Genomic DNA, 21142 nt, shown 5'->3' on the forward strand with positions numbered 1-21142 from the left:
GAAAAAAATAGATAGTTGTTGAATTATTACGTGGAAAAAACTGATGATGATGTGAAATATAAAAAGAATAACGTAGGGTGTTGAAAAATAATGACCATTGTACATAGTCTAACAAGTAAATCTCATCCGACAGATTTGTGGGTATCTTAGATATTATTTGTAAAGTGATTTGGACACATATTTTTTACACAATCATTTTCGCTAAATAAATGTGACATGGCGTATAGTTCAAACTGACATGGATGATTATATTTAGTGTTAACTTATATTTTCGGTAATTATTTTTAGAATATGCTAACTATTTGATTTATAATTTTGATAATTTTTTAAATATGGTATTAAATTATACATCACCATTAAAGTAAATACATTCAAGTATGACATTATATAATATAAATATAATAATCTTTTACAAATTGTGAAATATGATGATTTTTATATTTACTTTTATAATTATACAATTTTACTAACAAAAAAATATTTAAAAATTTGCTATGATATTTTAAAAATAATAATTTTAATCATAATATCATTGGTTTCTTTTATATATCTACAAATTTTAGAAATACGGTTTAGTTTTACTTTTGAGAATTATATAACTTTTATATCAATTTTTTATTAACTTTATACAAGTTAATTTAATATATTTTATTCAAAAAATAAATAAAAAATCTATCTAAGATTATAATTTTAAAATATATATTCATATATATAATTTAAAATAAAATTGTTTAATTTATTTTAATTTTGTGTTAAACTTAATCAAAATTTATCTCAAAATATTAGTAAGAAAATAATAAAATCTAAAATGATTAAAAAATATTTTTAAATATAATTTAAATATAAAAATAATATTGCGGAATAGGAAAACATTGTATTTCCATTGGCTGACATTCCCGACCTCCTTTTAAGCCCTCGTGCTGAGTCTCAGACTGTTTCGCCTTCTACCTTTCTCTCCCGCCAATAGAAAGATTTACAATAAACTAGGGTTTTCGAAGCTAAATCGTCTCCGACTCTGCATCTCCCAGTTTCTAATTCAGGTGAAATAATCTCGAGCTCGTGATTTTTCAATTATAATCTGGTTGTTCTCCGAAAACATTGAAATTCCACTCTTAATTCAAGCCTAATCTTGTGAAAACTCAAGACGAAAACTTTGCAGCATCTGGTTACACAAAACCCATACCTGAATCATCTACAACATCATTGACCACAATCCTGGGTTTCTCTACAAACTGAGTAAACAGGTTCATTCCCTCTTTCCCTTTCAGATGTTTGCAGAAATATTTCACAGTCCCATCACTTGTAATCAGCACCGGTGGAGTCCTAATCCCAGTCGCCAGCTCCAAACTTGTAGGTGGCCAGTAGCTCAACGACACACCAAAATGAGCTTCATCGACTCCAAACTCTCGCAGGACGTTGCGTTCAAGTTCCACACACCCAATGCTCTCGTATACATGCACCATACGACCATGCGATGCTTCTCAATGATGACATCTCATTTTCCACCATCTCCACAGATCCACTCACGGCTTAGAACCAGGCATTGGTCGTCCATCCTCAAAGTTAGCTCCTTCAGAAAAGACACAAATTTTCATAAATTTGACAACCAAGGTTAGATAATAATTGGATTCACCGGTTTGTTAACAAGGTGAAGCAAGATTTAACTTAAGGAAACAAGAAAACAATTACCTTTCTTCTCCACCGGCTGCAGCTACCTCCTCTTCTCCTTGCAGAAAAGAGATAATATGCATTTATTAGCTGACCTACTTTTTTCAAACACAGCTATCCTGGCCATACGATTATTGTCCATCCAACGGTATGTGTTTCTAAAACCCAAGAAAAAACCTTAATATCTCAGCTAAGGAAACACATCTGCTCTCTTTTTGTCCGAGCTGACAGAATTATATATTAGTAAAACAAACTCAACTATAAAGAGCCTTAACCATAGTGGATTGGTATTTGGGTAAGAACACTTGAGGGGAAGAGGTGGGAAGTGTCCTTCAAGTGGAAAGTGTCTAATGAAGTAAAAAAAAGAGAAAAAGTGTCTGATTTAGTATTCAACTATTTTATTATTTCGTATGATTAATAACAAAATGGAAAAAAGTCTCACATCGTTAAGGTAGGAAAAGAGAGGCCAAATCCTACTCTATATTATAGCATACATGTATTGGTGTTGGCAAAGTGATTGGGCTTCCGTCTTTCAGTTAAAGCCCAATAATTACTATGACAAGTTTAAAATTTAAGCTTCATTACTCTTTAATTGGGCCGATTAGTTGGTTAATGAACCGATTGATCGGTAAAACGGCTGAGTAATCGGTCTAATGGACCGAGTAATCAGTTTCCAATTTTGTGGACCGCTTATGCCAAAATCGCAGCGGTGATGGTCTGCATTGCGATTAGTCGGGTGGCTAGGCGCCCACCGGGTGGCTAGGCGCCCACGTTTTTGAACATAGGTAAAAACTAACCAATAAATTATGTTAAAGTAAATTTCAAAACTAACCACAATTTCAGCATCACAAAATCTGAATACTTACTTCTAATATTAACAGTATCAACATGAAACATATATGGAACATTTAGCTACCCGATTAACAAATTAAACCATTAGTATTTTATAATTTTTAGTGATGTTTTGATGTAAAAAGTTTTTTTTTTATTTTATTAAAAAATGAAGTTTATTGATGAATAAAATTTAAAATTTATTAAAAAACAATAAACACAAAATCGAATGCATGGCTTAAGGAAATTTTAGGGCATGATTAACCCCGATCTTTTAGCCGGAGTTCTTAACTTATGAGTTGATATATATATATATATATATATTTTTATATTTTTCAGTTAAGAAATAATTCTTATATCTTTTATTTAAGAGACAGTTCTTATATTTTTTTTAGTTAAGAACTTCCGTTAAGAGAACGGATTTAATCGTGGTCTGCCACTGGTAACAAGTAAATCTCAACCGTCAGATCTGTGGGCCTCCTATATCTAAGTGTTTCCATTGGCTGACATTCCTCACGTCCGCTTAAACCCTCGTGCTGAGAGTCTGAGACTGTTTCGCCTTCAACCTTTTTCTCCCGCCAATAGATTTACAGTACAATAAATTAGGGTTTTCGAAGCTTAATCGTCTCCGACTCTGCATCTCCCAGTTTCTAATTCAGGTGAAATAATCTCGAGCTCGTGATTTTTCAATTATAATCTGGTTGTTCTCCGAAAACATTGAAATTCCACTCTTAATTCAAGCCTAATCTTGTGAAAACTCAATTGCAGAATGGCTGATGAAGAAGCAGAACCTCTTTCTCAATTTGGTATATCGAAGGAGGTACTCTTACACTTTCTTCCTATTTTGTTTCCTATATATATCGGAGATTGTTGGTTTGAAAGGAAGGATTTTTGAAATCAGGAAACGGATAAGCTTGTTTCGGAGGTGATTAGATTCATACTCTTCAAGTCCCATCAAAACTCGGGATGCCCAATTAAAAGAGAAGATTTGACTCAGATTGTTACCAAGAACTATCGTCAACGTAACCTCGCCACTCACGTGATCAACGAAGCTAAGACCAAGCTCTCAAGTGTGTTTGGTTATGATTTGAAAGAGCTTCAGCGCTCTAGGACTACTTCTAATGCTCAAACAAGGCTTCCTCAGTCACAGAGTGAGACATTGGTTTGATTAAAAAAAAAAGTAGCTGGCTTTTGATTTAAACTCTTTACTGTTAGATTTAGCTAAAATGTTGTTCCCTCCAGGTAATGCTGACTCTAAATCGTATGTGCTTGTGAGTCAATTGCCGATTGAAGTGTTCAGGAAACATGTGGTTGAAGAAACAACGAGTCCTATGACTGGCTTTACGTTTGCGGTTCTTGCTGTTGTGCAGCTTGCAGGAGGGAAAATACCTGAAGGTATGTGTGTTTTGGTTCCATGCTTCTGATCTTGTCCTTTTCTTGCATTTGCTAATGTAGTATGAGAATATGAATGTTGGTCTCTTTCCGTAGAAACCCTTTGGCATCATTTGAGGAGAATGGGACTGCACGAAAGCGATGAGCATAATCCTGTGTTTGGGAGCAACAAGCAGGCCCTAGAGACCTTAGTGCAACAAAGGTGAGAAATGTTTAAAATCCGTTAGGGAATGAATGGTCTTTGTAGTTCCTCCTAAAATGCTTCTTCATTTGGACAGGTTCTTGCATAAGGAGAAAGTGAGTGGCCCAGAGGGTACTACTCTGTTCTACGATCTTGCTGAGAGAGCTTTAGATGCGCAAGTTAGCGAGAGAGTGAAAGATTATATTTCACAGGTAATGCGAAAAGAACATGCATCTTCTTTGTGTATGTTGATCTTAAGCAGATTTGATTAATAGTTGTTAAATTGCAGATCCTGAAGAATGATGTCTCTGTTGTTGAGCTCGACTGATTAGTGGAAAATTAAGGATTGGAGACTAACCAGATAGATTGGTTCAAGTCTTTGGCTTATGTATTTGTAATATTCCTATGATTATTCAGTGTGAAACTGTTTTGTGGATTTTAAAAGCAAAAATTAGGATATAATATTGGCAGAATAATCAGGAACTGACTTTATATAATATTTGCCATCTGACTGATTTTTGGTACAAAATATTTGGCTATGAATTAACCCCAATCCAGAGGAACCGCTGATTATACAGGAAAGAGACAACTTTATCTTGAAAAGTGCCTGATACATCCAAACATTTTAGCTGATTAAATTTGCTACCCTAAAGCAGTTTCAAGTCATTGAGAAGCTGAACTTGCTCTGTTTGATGAGCTGGACTCCCCAATTGTGACAGTTGCCAACGACTTGGAGGCCCATGCTCTAGCGTTCATGGCTCCTCCCTGCAGGTTGCTCCTCTTGCAAGGCTCTTTAAGATACAAGCATAGCCGGCTCAGAAATCCTACGGTATGTTCTTGCAGGCTTTCTAATCTCATGTTTCGAGCAATCCGTGGCCAAGTAAACTTGGCAAACACAACCAGTGCAGGGAAAACGAAATGAAGCAATCTCAACAGTACGAATAGGATAGCAAGAGTTAGATAGGTTTCTTGTCGAAGCATATTCTCAGGCGATCTTGCCCATGTGAAAGGGCAGTTCTCTGGCTCAGTGTTGTTTCCGTTCCCGAGATGAGGAACCAATAAGCTCCTCTCGAGAGAAGCCTGATCCAGCGTTTCAATGCCTACAAATTTCCTTGTTAGTTCACTGATTGAGCTATTTATATAAACAGCTAAGTATCCACATGAGGGTAAGTAACAACATCTTACCAGTAACATCTCTGTAGAAGGCAACAAGAGAATCAAGCATTCTGGTGCCTCGGTATCGTGCCCGCATAGTTGAATTCATAAGTAAGAGAGTAGGAAACCCATGAACTCCATATTTAGAGAGAGTACTGCACGACATGACAACAAGCAATTAAACGAGACAATTAACCAAAAAAATCTAAACCAGCATAAAGATTTGGGAATTTATTAACCAACCTTGGCTTAACGGATGATTCCTTAATTGCAAAGTGAGGAATGGAAGAGTAGAGAGAAGAGATGAGATCAAAAGTGGGTGTAAAAGACCTTGAGAAAGGACACCATGATGCATAGAAGAGCAAAGCCACATAGTCACACTTGTTCTTATGAATCATATCAAAAGCTATTTGCAACCAACGCTCATCACCCTTCACCAATAACATTCACATCCAAATTCAGAAACCAATCAATCAACATTAGATAACATAGAAAATTTCATCCGGACGTTACCTCGGTGAAATGAGGACGCTCGGGTAATTTATCATCATCATAAACTGGACAAGACTGATCCCGAAACCCTAAGGTGTAATCTTTAACAGACCTCATAGCACAAACTGGAACCCTAACGGTAACGGATACACCGTCAACGGCGGTGAACGTTAAATTCCAAAACAGAATAACCAACAGCAACAAGAAGATCCTTTTCTCCATTAACGAAATTCTAATTGATACCCAGAAGCTTGGCTCCGCAGCGAGAATCCCAGAAAATGAAATGCTGAGCTGAGAAGTCGAATTTTATGCGAGCGAATTGAATCGAATCAATGGCGTTTTGGCAGAGATAATTTGTGATGGGAGGATATCAATAGAAAATGAGGATGAGGAGAATAAGCTCTTGTGGTTGCTGGGTACTTGAGATTGCTCGTAACCAACATAGCAAATCCTTAAAAGAAAAAATATATAGAATGTAATTACCAAATTTGTCATTTTTTTTTTGTCGGCGTGAGAACCAAAAATAATATAAACCGGAAATATATTTAGGGCTCTGATAATGATTTAGATTCTGTTTCGGTTTAGGTTTTTGCGTTCCCTTTTTCCTGTCAACTCATATGGGCTATGGTTACAAAACATATTATACTAAACCCAATACCGCAAAACCCATCTTTAACCCAAACCATATAAAAATTTTGAGTAAGTTACGGGTGCTTGGAAGTTTATGATACATTTTATACTAAACCTGAGTTTTCCTCGATAATTACCATTTTATGCCACTATCATTAAAACATTGTCGTTTTAATACATTCAATAGTAACCCTTCCATTTCGTTGGCCAACCCATAAATTCGCCTGTTAATTTGTATTGGTTTGGGCTTAATATAACTATATGGCCTGGATAATAATCATCCTTCCATTTCGTTGGCCAGCCCTTCCATATATTTTTTTTCAAAACAAATCGTTAGATAGATACATGAGGAATGTTAGTAATGTATTCGGTTGAAGATATATAAAATATTAACCAGCTCCACAACATATTGCAAAGATCAAACACTTTACTTCTAACCAGTGTTTTGAAAACCGGATCGGACCGGCCGGTCGAACCGGTCCGATCGTGACTCGCTGAAGAAGCCGAGTCCGGTTCGGTTTAAAACCCGGATTTGATAAAAACCAGTAAAACCGGCTGAAACCCGGTAAAACCGGTGATCCGGTTTAATTTTCAAACCCGGTTCTTGAAAATTATCATATAATTAAGTGTTTTTAATTATTACTAGCTAAAATTTAATATTTTATAATTAGTGTTCAACTATCACTATTTAATTGTTCTAAGAAAAAATGTGAAAAATATATTTTGACTCTCATATACTATTTTTATTTTACCATATTCTTAAAATTTGAAATGTTAGTTGTAAAAATAAATAAATATGATTGTTTTAGCTGTAAATCATTTGTTTTTTTAAATTTTTAGTTTACATACTAATCAGATTTATGTTTGTTGGTTATTTTGAGTTAATAAAAAAGAATAGAGAAAGTATTATATGTAGAAGTAAAGGTTATATAGTATAAATATATAATTATATATATTTTTATATAAATAAAAAGCCCGGTTCGACCGGTTGAACCGGTCTAACCAGTCAACCAGTAGCTTCACCGAGTCGGTGTCCGGTCCGGTTTTCAAAACATTGCTTCTAACTTAGCTTAACAACATCCTGATTTTTGGCTATCACATAAAACAAAAAGATTTTGATCTTTCACATATAATCTAGATTTACAATCATAATATTCATTTTCTGTATAATATCACATAAATGGAAAATAAATTAACTCTCTTGTGAAGAAATTTTATCCACTATCTATATTATTAAAACTGAAGTATAAATTAGGTTTGTTTGAAAACATAGATAACAATTTTTTAAAAATGTTTGTTTTGAAAACTTGTATAGTAGATTAAAAAATAGATTTAGTTTGAAAACATAAATAACAGTTTAAAAAAATTGTTTAGAAACATGAATAGAAATATAAAAAAGATATAATATTGTTTGAAAATATAGATAGCAGTATATTAAGAAATAATGAATTTATTTTATTAAGAAAAATATAGAAATCTATTATATATGAGAAACTATATATTTAGGTCAAATTTAAAATATACGAAAATGAGCTAATCTAATTATCCAAAATATCATTGTCTAAAATAATCATAAAACAAATTAAACTTTACATATATATTTCAAATCAAAATAATAATTTAAAGTTGATTTATATCAAAAATTGATTCAAAATATAGATATATTCAAAATTTAATTTTTACTAAAATATTTTTCAATAACCATAATTTTAAAAAATGTTTTCAATATATTTAAGAAAATACAATACAAAGTCCAATTTCATATACCAGCTTATTATAATTTTTATATTTCATATTAAATTTATAAAAATATAATATATGTGATTATTTATATAATAGTACATATAAAATACTATTAATTATATGTTTGCTCTGTTTTAAAAGAAAAATAGATTGTGAATTATGAGTATGCGTTCTGGGTGCCCATTCGGGTTTGGTTGGATCTATTTGGGTTTCGGTTTTGGAGTCAAAGATTTCAGTACCATTCGGATATTTCTAAATTTTGGTTTGGATTCGATTCAGATATTTGTGGGTTCGTTCGGGTTCGGATAACCCATTTAAACTATTTTTTAAAATTCATTATATACTTTAAATTTCTCAAAATCTATAAACAAAATAATAGACTACATATAAATATGAATAACATATGTTAGAATACCTAAACTTAATATATAATTAGTTTGATTTAAATATTTGGATAGAAAATCAGTAATTATTTTGAGTATTTTTGGTATTTTAAGTATACTTTGACTATTTTAGATATTTACATTTGACTATTAAATTTATTTTCAATTATTTAAACCAACTTAAATGTATCATATATATTCTAGATGTTTTATATACACTAGATCTAAAAAATATGATATATATATATATATATATATATATATTATATATATATATAAGTATATAAATCCATTTTGAATACATTCGGTTACTCGAAATACTTTGGTTCGGATTGGATTCGCTTTGAGTTTTCTAAATACAATTTTTTGAATAATTTAGGCATTTAATCAATTTCTGTTCGGGTTCGGTATTTTTTTTGGATCGGTTCGATGTTTTGGATTCAGGGTTTTTTCGTAACTCTAATATTAGCATGAAAAAAAAAATAGCAACATATTTTATAAAAATATACCCGCACGGGCGTGCGGGTCAAAAATCTAGTCTATCATTATTTCGCTATTTATACAACTTATACAACTATTATAAAGAGACATGGGAAAAACCCTAGCCGCACAGAAAAGGCGATCAATGGCGATTTCTTGGTCTTGACTCCATCGACGCAGCTCCCTCCCTCGACGATCACGGCATCATTGCAAGGGAGACTACCACACTCCTTGCAACCTCGTGGCTCTCTGGGGTGCTTTTACGGTTCGATCTGACGGTTTCAATCGCCCTCTGTTTGAATCATTATTCAGTGATCAATCAGCCTCTCAAAATAGAGTGACCTTTGTCATCTGTTATGCCTGCTCCTCTGACCCGTGACTGAATAACTGATTGTGCCCGATCTGTCCTGGTTCTCATCAGTTACGCTACTCATCAGTTATCATCAGTTTAGGCAATCATAGTTGCATTACTCATCACGACTCTTAGCCAGGATTCTTCTCGATACTCTCTTTAGGGATCGAGTGCTCTGTGTAATCAGAGTGTTCCGGTGATTAAGAAAGGTTCTTACGACCGATCTGTGACTAATTTTCGATGGCTTTAATTAATTGCTAATGTAATGTCAACACTATTTCATAATGAATATAAGATTTAAAATATACATTAAAAGTAGGTTTTAATTATTTAATTAGTGACATGAACTACACTGAAATACTATGAAGAAGATAGTGAAAACAAATGCAATTAATATGTTTTTGGAGATACTCATTTTGTATGAACTTTCTTAATTTTTAGTGTTCTATTTTTATGGGAAGACGTGCTATTTCCCCATGAGAAGTATCGTATCCTCCCATTTGTCTCCCAAACTATGACCTCGTCCTATATCTCCCTGAGTTGAAACTTCGAAATCAATTTTCCCATGAAACTCAATCCGATATTGGTTAAGACAATTCTCGGTATAATCGCAAAACCAAACCGAAAAAACCCCGAACCATACCGAAAACCGTTTCAAAAAAAAAACCCAGATTTGACCCGACCCATAGCCCCACTCTCTTAAAAATCCCAAATCGTAATCTCCCCGTAGCTCGACGAACCCTAAAAACCCCAATCAACTTTTATTCTCTTCTCCCCCGAATTCCCAACTGTGAGAGTAAGAATGATGTCTGGGTCTTCAAATGTCGTGTCTGGAGCTTCCTCTGGATCATCGAATGGGCGTCGAAGAGGTAGACGATTTGCAGGTGTCCCGAAGAAATGTTGGTGTGGTGAATCCATCATTCCATTGATGTCAAAATCGACTCCCAATCCCTACAGGAGATACTTTCGATGTCTGTATGCTGCAACACAGAGGGTAATTTTGTTATAAGTCTCATTTCAGAAAGTTGTTAAGATCATTTTTAGCTAGAGAATGATGATTGAGTAATGCTTTGTTGTGTATGACTATGTATAATGAATTGTTTAGCTGGAGAATGATGAGCATATATTCAAGTGGATAGATGAGGCAATATTGGAAGATTTAGAATCACTTGAATCCAAAAATGTAAGTATTGAGCAACATGTGAAAGAGATTGCAAGAGAGAGATTGTCCCTTGAGCAGGAAGTACTTGATCGAGTTGAGGAAGTGCTGGCTGAAGAGAAAACAAAGATGAAAAGATGATGGCAGTCATATTCAGTGGTTGTGCGATTTGTGTTGTGTCAATGGTGCTTCTCGTCAAGAAATGGTGAAGCATGATGAAGAATGTGTTTGTGATCAATGGGTTTCGGTTCTGTTTCTGTATTGAATCTCATGTATGAACTTGATGTTAGTTTCTGTTTTGGTATGAACCTAAATATTGTAAGAACTTGAATCTCTGTTGTTTTTTTAGTTATGTAAGAGGATGATCTTTTAAAAAATTAAGTCTTGTTCTAGAGATTTGTTCCATTTAAAAAAAAAGAAGGTTAAAGACACTAACCTTTTGGCGATCAGACACAAGAACAAACCCCTCGCCATCCTCAAGTCCTAAGTCTTCCTTTACCATTCTCACAAACCATGACCAATTCTCTGTATTTTCAACTTGAACTACACCCCATGCCACTGGATAAATGGCATTATCTGCGTCTCTTCCTAATGCCACCAACACTTGTCCTTTGACCTTGTGTTTAACAAAGCATCCATCAATTCCAAGCAAAGGTCTACATGTCTCCTTCCATGTCCTTCTTATGTTTTCAAAGCAAACGTAGAACCTGTTGAACTCATCTTTTCCTTCTGCATTTTTCAGAGTCTCAATCACCACAGTGGAGTCTGCGTTTGATTCAAGTATCTCAGCCGCATAATCTCGAAGACGAGCAAACTGGTGATCATACTCAAACTCAAGCCACTTCAGCGCCTTAGTTCTAGCAGCTTGACACTGAGGCCTTGATGCCGTGATCCCCCATTTCTCTAGAATCAGTTCTTCAATCTTCATAGGCATGTAATAATCAGGTTCTTCTCTGATTTTATCAATAAACAACCTAGCTATCTGTGGAACCCTCAGCATTGAACACTGTCCGTTAGGCACACAGGAATGAGTCTCAACAAACACTCTCACTTTCCACACATTATCACTTGGCAGAACTGAAGCATAGATTTTCCACTCACAAGTTCCTTCTTCATTAGAACCCAAACACCTAAAGCCAATTTTATCCTTATCGTACCTGTACTGCTGGATATTGCGGCCCGTTCTAAGAGCATAGTCAAGCACACAATATTTGAAGCCAACGCCGTTTACGAATGTCTGCTTCTGGTATAACCTTCCATCACCGCGCTTGATGTGAGTTACATCTGCTGGTTTCTTTTTGCAGCCTTTCTCTTGCTCGTCATCACTCTCAGGAATCTGATCGTGGCGAATCGAAGGCTCATCGACGAACTCCCTAAGCAACTGCTCGATTTCACCTTGATCTCTCTCTTCTGCTTCTTCATCGAAGGTTTCGCCCCCATCGACATCATCAACTGAAGCCATCTCTCTGCTTTCTTCTTCTCCCCACGATTTCTCTGTTCTTTCTGTTCTCTCTGCTTTCTTCTTCTCCCGACGTTTTCTCTGTTTCTATTTCTAGGGTTTTTTTTCTGTTGAAATCGGGTATAAGTGAAAGGGGTAATGGGGTTTTCGGATCTTAATCTCAGTTTTCTGGTTTGGTTATTGTAATCGGATCTTAATCGGGTATAAATCGAGTCATTATTGGTCTAAAGTTGGTTTAGTTAACAATAACGGTTTTAGTTTATCTGACAAAATCGAGTAATTTAATTTCATGGGGTTAAGGCTTTCGAACTTTAATCTCGGGGAGTTATAAGAGTTTTGATATAGTTCCATGGGGAAATTGATTTCGAAGTTTCAATTCGGAGAGATATAGGACGAGGTCATAGTTTGGGAGACATATGGAAAGATACGATACTTCTCGTGGGGAAATAGCACGTTTTCCCTATTTTTATTTATATTGTATAATATATATATATATATATATATATATATACACATATATATATATATATATAGTAGCATTAATTTGCCCAAAATAATTTTTCATTAAAATATCCTTGAGCTTAATTTCTTGGATTATAGTCAAAATAAAATTAAAATAAATTCCTTACCGTATAATACTTTATCATATTATTTTATCATTGGTTTCAAATATTATTCTCTTTTCTTTATAGAAAATATCTTGTTAATATACAGTTTGTTATTTGTTAGTGATTTTGCAAGGTCAATTGGTTTATAGGTTTAGATTAATATTATGATTAAATATTACCTTAGTTTTAGTCAAAATTAATTAATTTTTATTATTAATATTTATTTTTAATATACATATATTTAATGTTAGGATAATCCAATAGTTTATTTAATAAAACTTGGCATCTGAGGTTTTTTATACATGTATGTTATTATTTTAGTTCAGTAGAATCTTAGAAATTTTTATTTTTAATGTAGTAAAAATAAATGCATTAATTTGCAATATCACTAATAGAGAATTTTATTTTGAGTATTTATTTCTAGTTTTAATTTCTTATAACCATTTTCAGGTTAACATAAGACAAATATGTCATACATAATATATTTAGACTACAATATGTTTATGGTTGATTTGTTCTACACAAAAAGATATTATTATTTGCTTTTCTAATATCGACACATATTTCATAATGAATAAAATATTTAACATATATAACAAATATTAGATAATAATATGTAATTAGTGACATGAACAACACCTATACAAATCATTTTTCATATTTTATTTTTGAAAATTATACGCGATAGATGTATTAGTAAAAAAAATTAAGTTGTATGAAAATAATTATGGGTGCAGTAAAAATATATTTTAACAATAAAATAAGCTGCCAATATGGTTTGTCTAATCAATTTAAGACTTTGATGCGAAGTAAACAGAAAATATATATAGTTTCTGTGAGAACAAGTAAATGGTGTTTCAACGAAAAGTTTACCATCAAAACCAAACTCGCAAATGTTTTCTTTTACAATTTAACATATCAAATCCAATTGTGTTGAGTCGATTAAAACAAGAGAATCAAAGGTTTCCCACCAAAAATATCAAATTAACGAAACTTAATATTCTAGCTATCCAAATAATTATCGAATTTACCATTAGTATATGAAGACTTGCTTCACTAGTAATCTTGATATTTTAAAATTATATATCTTATATGGTGAATTAATATTTTTATTTCCTTTAAGCAAAAATTTTCTTTTCATGTAATTTCAGGTTGTTAATTGTTTTGAATTTTTGTTATAGTATTCTTGACACTAGTACAAAAATTATAATATCTAATAGTATTAGTTTGGCCTTTTTTGACCTACAACAACATTTTCTAGAACTACAATCGCCAACTAACTGAATGGTCATAGCTGCACAAAAATTCTCACATGCTTGGTCATTTGGTTTACACGGAATATTGTCGTAGCATTTTTTGTAGTCCTGTTTTACTTCAAAGTCTGTTTAAAATCAAAATGATTACAATGTTGACAGTAATAAAAAGATAAATATATGAGTATAAATAAAAGTAAACTGTAAAGTGAAATTAAATACCTGGGTAACAATGAACATTAGATACTACGAAGAAGAAGATAGTGAAAACAAATGGGATCAATATGTTTTTGGAGATAGCCATTTTGTATGGACTTTTTTTAATTTTTTTAGTGTTCTATTTTGATTTATATTGTTATATATATTATAACATAAATTTTCAAAAAGTAATATTTCATTGATGAAGAAGAAAAATTTCATCAAAATATCCTTGAGTTTAATTTTTTGTATTATAGTCAAAATAATATTAAAAATAAATTCCTTACTCTATAATATTTAGGGTTAATTTGCTTAAAACCAAGGGAAAATTGGCTGCTATGCCCATAAACACACCCGTAATTAGCGAAGTACCTTGAGGTGAAGTAAATATTTTGTTCCGATTTTGACCCTACTGGTAGCTTACTAGGTGTGTCAAAGTGTTGTCAGCTTTCCTGTTTGTGTCAGTGTGGTTGCCAGTCTTCTAGCTTTCTATATATATCTCTTATTATCCTAGTTCTAGTTTTCTTTTTCCTCTATCCTCTTTTTCTTCTTCCTCGATCGAAGTTCTTTTCATTTCTTCTTTAGTTTCTTTTTGTTCTTCTTTTGTTTTTTTTTTCTCTTCATCTTCTCGAATTAAGTTTTTTTATCAAATTCATTTTTTTAACATTCTATTCGCTACCAGTTACATAATCTTAAGGAATTAGATTCTTAAAGAATGAAGATGAAGATTGAGAGGAGGCAAGCAAATTCTACCTAAAACTGGAAAGTTTTTAAAGAATCAAGATGAAGATTAAGAGGAGGCGAGCAAATTCTTGATTTTATTTTCGATAGTTAACATTTAGGTTAACAAATATTTAACTTGTTGCACGATATTAGTTACACAAGTTCATAAGTGATTTTTTGGTAAAATTTTCACTATGACTGTCTAAATTTGAAATAAGGTTATGCATTTTATAGTTAATGTTATTTTAATGTTAATAAATCTTGTATCATATTACAAAATTTATTAACTCCCTAACATATTTCGTAACATGTTAACAATTTTTTTAACATGTTAACAATTTTGTATCTTGTTACGATTTTTGTTAACTCGCTAACATATTTTGTAAAATGTTTGGTGGTCCAATTATTGATGAGTTATAATGTAGTTCTATCATAAACTTAGTAAAAGTAGATGTTATTTTAATGTTAACAAATTGTGTACCATGTTAACGAGATTATAGTTGATGTTATTTTACAGTTAACAAATTTTGTATCATGTTACAATATTTGTTAACTCGCTAACATATTTTATAACATGTTAACAAATTTAGTATCTTGTTACAAAATTTTGATAACTCTCTAATATTTTGTGTAACATGTTTAGTGGTCAATTTTCCCGTTTATTTATGGATTAATATCGTAAATGGAATGAATGAAAAAAAAATAAAAAAACCTGAGAAGAAAGAAATGAGATAACGAGAATATAGATGATTTTACAGAAGCTTTATTTTCTGTGTATGTTTAAATATAAAAATCTAAACTGTATCATGAAAAAGAAAAGAGAGCAGTGTGTTCTTAGAGATAAACTGTAGGAAGAAATATGAAGTAGGAGAAAATAAAATGAAAAAAAAAAAAGAAGAGAACGGAGGTAAGATAAAAAAAGAAAGCAATGCTACATTATTTAGCACACTAAACCGAGCAAACGAGTGGAAGAGAAGTCATATAGCTGGAGGCCTAAGATACTAAATAGGAACCTATGATATCAGGTATGTATCTTCAGAAGTCAGACAAACTGACACAATTGCTGAACATCATGTCAAAGAGAAGGACAATTTAGTAACTATAGAAACCGAATTGTATGCTCTTGATCTATAATATCAATCAATGGATACTTTCCTAATATAGATCTCCAATATGGGTATTACACTAATTCTCCCTAAAACCAATAGAAAAGAACGAAACTAATGGACTACCAAAAATAGGTAACACATGGATATGGCTTCATCACGTGGAGATAGGGATTTGTCAATAATACCCTTCTTACTAATTGACGTAGGTTGTAGGTGTAATCTTATATGAAATCTAGAAAAGTACAAGGAGATATTATATTAGATTTAGGGAATAAACATCGTTTAGAGATATAACTATTTTTTCCAGCAGGTGTTATCTTCTCCTATGGCGATCTGACACATTCAGCACCTAGTGGGTAACATTAGAGAATCCAGGTTTGAGATTTGCATCAATAACCCACACAGCATGGGTAATAGAAAACTTGTACTGTTCATGAAACATTGGGTGTCTATAAGATATACACGTTTAATTTTTAATATAATATATACACGGTTAAAATTTCCGCTTAGCCAGATACTTTTTGAATGATCCGAGTGTTGTAATTGTTGACCGACCAATTCGATTGTTTTAATATTAAAGGTACATAGGTTAATAAACGCTTAACCCAAACAAAAAAAGTCCAATGCCTTGAATACTAAACTCTAAATTCAAGATACTAAACTCCAAACCCAATAGAAAGCCCACAACCCAAACCCTAGTCACTAAATCCTAATCCCTAAAACCCAATAGGAATCCCAAAACCCAAACCATAATCACTAAACCCTAAACCAAAAATACTAAACCCTAAACCCAATAGAAACCCCTGAACCCAAATCCTAATGTCTAATCCTTAAAAACTAAACCCAAAAAACTAAAATCTGAACACAATAGGAACCCATGAACCCAAACCCTAATGTCTAATCCCTAACCCTAAACCCAAAAAGATTAAAACCTAAACACAATAATGATTAGACGTTAGGTTTTGGATTATGAGGTTCCTATTGGATTATTAAATATGTTAGCCGTTTAACAATGGATTGTCATAAGTTATTAAATATGTTAGCCATTTAACAATAGATTTAAAATCTAATTAAAGGAATGTTATTAAATATGTTAGCCGACTAACACTGAATCTCACAAACTAACTCATAGATATATCTAAATATATGAATAAATTGTTATAATCTATTACAAATGTTAGCTGCCTAACAATGAATTTTAATGTTATCAAATATGTTAGAAGGCTAACACTAAGTTGTTATATGTTATTAAATATGTTAGCCGACTAACACTGAATCTCACAAACTAATTCTTAGATATATCTAATTATATGAATAAATATTATAATATAAAGCTAATTATATACAACTACGTGTATCAAATGTTATTAGTCAGCTATAAACATTAAATATCATGGCTAATAAATTATTTAACCATATGTTGTGGTTTGTAAAAATACCAAATATTATTGTAACCGGCTAACCTAATTTACATTACAATGAGATTTCTAATGGACTAGAATTTTTTTAATTATTTACAACCATGATTAACAAATATTGTTAGCCAGCTATAAACATTAAATACCTTGAACATAAAATGATCATACCCCTATACACTATATCATTTTAACCATAAATCGAAATCCCTAAATCCCCTACATTTCTGATATAAGATTGCTTGTTAATTTTTTAGATGGATGTGTAACTGGTTTGATAGCTTGTTAACGGTTATTTGATAGCTTGTTAATGGTTTTGAGAAACCTAACTTTCAATTATCTGAAATTCACTCTTATAGTACAATAATTATTCTGCCTATCTATTGAATAAAATTTTCTGTTAACAATTTTTTGAGCTAGTAATAAATTTAATTATCCAAGTACTGCGTAGACAATAACTATTGCTTTAATTACAGAGCTTCAATCTTGGGACAAGAAAAACCTATCTCATGATCTTTCTTCTCTTGATTGTGATGATCTATTTCAGCTTCTATAACTTCAATCTTGATAGCTTCGCTGGAACACAACAGCTGAGAGATTCACCAGAGACGCATATACAGAGATCTTGACCTGATACGCAGAGTCCACACGATTCACGTGAGACGCGGTGGCCGTGAGCTTCACAGGAAAAGCATCGGTAAGGTTTATCCTGGAGCTGGGCTCTTTCTCAGATGGTTTCTACTTCTTAGCGAATTTAGTATTTATCTAATAGCATAGGGTTTGTGTTACAGTGATACCCTCACTCCGACTCGTTCTTCACGCCCGGCGAACTCTCTGGAATGGGAAGTTGTGGAGCTCGGTGTTCGTCGTTTTTTATTTGGTGTCTCAAGTTATAAAATCTAGAGTTTGTCACATGATTGAAGGTGTTTTAGAGAGGAAAAAGGATGGATGAAGAGAGATGTTGAGAGATCTTTTGGATTAGTGAGTGATAGGATTGAAGAAAGAGAAAAAATGGAGATATAAAAATTTTGAAATCGTAAATGGGATAAGGATTGTAATTTTGGTTTAAATAATTTCTGTGACAATCCTGTGAAAATCTTCAGAAAGATCTTGTGTATAGTTTAGATAGCTTTTGTTTAGGCAATCTTGATATGAAGCTATAGGGGTATCAGTGTCTTCCGAAATTGTTAACAGTGCAGAAAAAATGGTCTCTTGGCATGGTGCTAAATAGCGTATAAACGGTTGGTACACAGCCTAATTTCTCTAATATTTAATCATTGGTTTCAAATGTTATTCTCCTTTTTATAGAAAATATCTCGTCAATATATGTTTTGTTATTTGTTACTGATTTTGCAAGGTCTATTGGTTATAGATTATTTCCTTAGTTTAAGTCAAAATTTTTAATTTATATTATATATTTAATAATATAAATTAAATATTTTTAAAAAATTATATATTTAGTTATAGACGAATCCAAAAGTTTATTTAATAAAAATTTCGCATATGAGGTTTTTCATAAGCCAAATACATCATGCATAATATATTTAGAATACAATATGTTTATGGTTGTTTTGTTCTACACAAAAAGAAATATTATTAATTGCTAATGTAATATCAACACATATTTCATAATGAATATATGATTTAAAATGTACATTAAAAAGTAGGTAATAAATATTTAATTAGTGACATGAACTACACTGAGATACTATGAAGAAGATAGTGAAAACAAATGCAATTAATATTTTTGGAGATTCCCATTTTCTATGAAATTTCTTATTTTTTAGTGTTCTATATATATATATATACCCACATATATATAGTAGCATTAATTTGCACAAAAGAAATTTTCCATTAAAATATCCTTTAGCTTAATTTCTAGGATTATAGTCAAAATAAAACTAAAATAAATTCCTTACCGTATAATACTTTATCATATTATTTTATCATTGGTTTCAAATATTATTCTATTTTATTTATAGAAAATATCTTGTTAATATACAGTTTGTTATTTGTTACTGATTTTGCAAGGTCAATTGGTTATAGGTTTAGATTATTATTATGATTGAATATTACCTTACTTTTAGTCAAAATTAATTATTTTTTATTATTATTATTTATTTTTAATATACATATATTTAATGTTAGGATAATCCAATAGTTTATTTAATAAAAACTTGGCATCTGAGGTTTTTTATACATGTATGTTATTATTTTACTTTAGTAGAATCTTAGAAATTTAATTTTTAATGTAGTATAATAAATGCATTAATTTGCAATATCACTAATAGAGAATTTTATTTTGAGTATTTATTTCTAGTTTTAATTTCTTATAACCATTTTCAGGTTAACATAAGACAAAATGTCATACATAATATATTTAGACTACAATATGTTTATGGTTTATTTGTTCGACACAAAAAAAGATATTATTATTTGCTTTCGTAATATCGACACATATTTCATAATGAATAAAAGATTTAAAATATATAACAAATATTAGATAATAGTATGTAACTAGTGACATGAACAACACCTATATAAATCATTTTTCATATTTTATTTTTGAAAATAATAGGCGATAGATGTATTAATAAAAAAAAATTGGTTGTATGAAAATAATTATGGGTGCAGTAAAAAATATATTTTAACAATAAAATAAGCTGACTATATGGTTTGTCTAATCAATTTAAGATTTTGATGTGAAGTACACAGAAAATATATATAGTTTCTTTGAGGACAAATAAATGGTGTTTCAATGAAAAGTTTAACATCAAAACCAAACTCGCAAATGTTTTTCTTTTACAATTTAACTTACCAAATCCTATTGTGTTGAGTCGATTAAAACAAGAGAATCAAAGGTTTCCCACCGAAAATATCAAATTAACAAAACTTAATATTCTAGCTATCCAAATAATAATCGAATTTACCATTAGTATATGAAGACTTGCTTCACTAGTAATCTTGATATTTTAAATTTATATATCTCATATGGTGAATTAATATTTTTATTTCCTTTAAGGAAAGATTTTCTTTTCATGTAATTTCAGGTTGCTAATTGTTTTGAATCTTTATTATAGTATTCTTGACACTAGTACAAAAATTATAATATCTAATAATGTTAGTTTGGCCTTTTTGACCTACAACAACATTTTCCAGAACTACAATCGCCAACTAACTGAATGGTCATAGCTGCACAAATATTCTCACATGCTTGGTCATTTGGTTTACATGGAATATTGTCGTAGCATTTTTTGTAGTCTTGTTTTACTTCAAAGTCTGTTTAAAATCAAAATGATTATAATGTTGACAGTAATTAAATGATAATATATGAGTATAAATAAAAGTAAACTGTAAAGTAAAATTAAATACCTGGGTAGCAATGAACATTAGATAATATGAAGAAGATAGTGAAAACAAATGCGATCAATATGTTTTTGGAGATAGCCATTTTGTATGAACTTTTTTTAATTTTTTAGTGTTCTATTTTGATTTATATTGTTATATATATAGTAATATAAATTTTCATAAAAGGAAAATTCCATTGACGAAGAAGGAAAATTTCATCAAAATATCCTTGAGCTTAATTTCTTGGATTATAGTCAAAATAATATTAAAATAAATTCCTTACTTTATAATATTTCATCATTGGTTTCAAATGTTATTCTATTTTTTATAGAAAAGATCTTGTCAATATATGTTTTGTTATTTGTTACTGATTTTGCAAGGTCTATTGGTTATAGATTATTTCCTTAGTTTAAGTCAAAATTTTTAATTTATTATATATTTAATATTATAAATTAAATATTTTTAAACTTTTTTTTCTATATTTAGTTTTAGACGAATCCAAAAGTTTATTTAATAAAAACTTGGCATATGAGGTTTTCATAAGCCAAATACATTATGCATAA

At 31.2% G+C, this 21142-nt stretch overlaps 2 protein-coding genes across 2 annotated transcripts; one reads left to right on the plus strand and one right to left on the minus strand.

Annotated features, from left to right (window-relative positions):
* Positions 1–3002: 3002 nt before the first annotated feature.
* On the plus strand, positions 3003–4534 carry LOC108818739 (uncharacterized). Its single transcript, XM_018591663.2, has 7 exons — positions 3003–3158; positions 3268–3319; positions 3401–3650; positions 3742–3894; positions 3988–4093; positions 4170–4284; positions 4362–4534. Exons 2-7 carry the CDS (start codon positions 3269–3271, stop codon positions 4398–4400), a joined length of 714 nt encoding a protein of 237 aa, XP_018447165.2. The 5' UTR covers positions 3003–3158; position 3268; the 3' UTR covers positions 4401–4534.
* An 11-nt stretch (positions 4535–4545) lies between these two features.
* LOC108818738 (5'-adenylylsulfate reductase-like 4) lies at positions 4546–6220 on the minus strand. The gene is made up of 4 exons (XM_018591662.2): positions 5741–6220; positions 5471–5658; positions 5258–5382; positions 4546–5172 (listed from the first exon to the last, which is right to left on the minus strand). Exons 1-4 carry the CDS (start codon positions 5939–5941, stop codon positions 4736–4738), a joined length of 951 nt encoding a protein of 316 aa, XP_018447164.2. The 5' UTR covers positions 5942–6220; the 3' UTR covers positions 4546–4735.
* Between the last annotated feature and the right edge of the window lie 14922 nt (positions 6221–21142).

Source organism: Raphanus sativus, chromosome 8 (genome assembly GCF_000801105.2).
Source record: "Raphanus sativus cultivar WK10039 chromosome 8, ASM80110v3, whole genome shotgun sequence".
In the NCBI taxonomy this organism is placed as follows: Eukaryota; Viridiplantae; Streptophyta; class Magnoliopsida; order Brassicales; family Brassicaceae; genus Raphanus; species Raphanus sativus.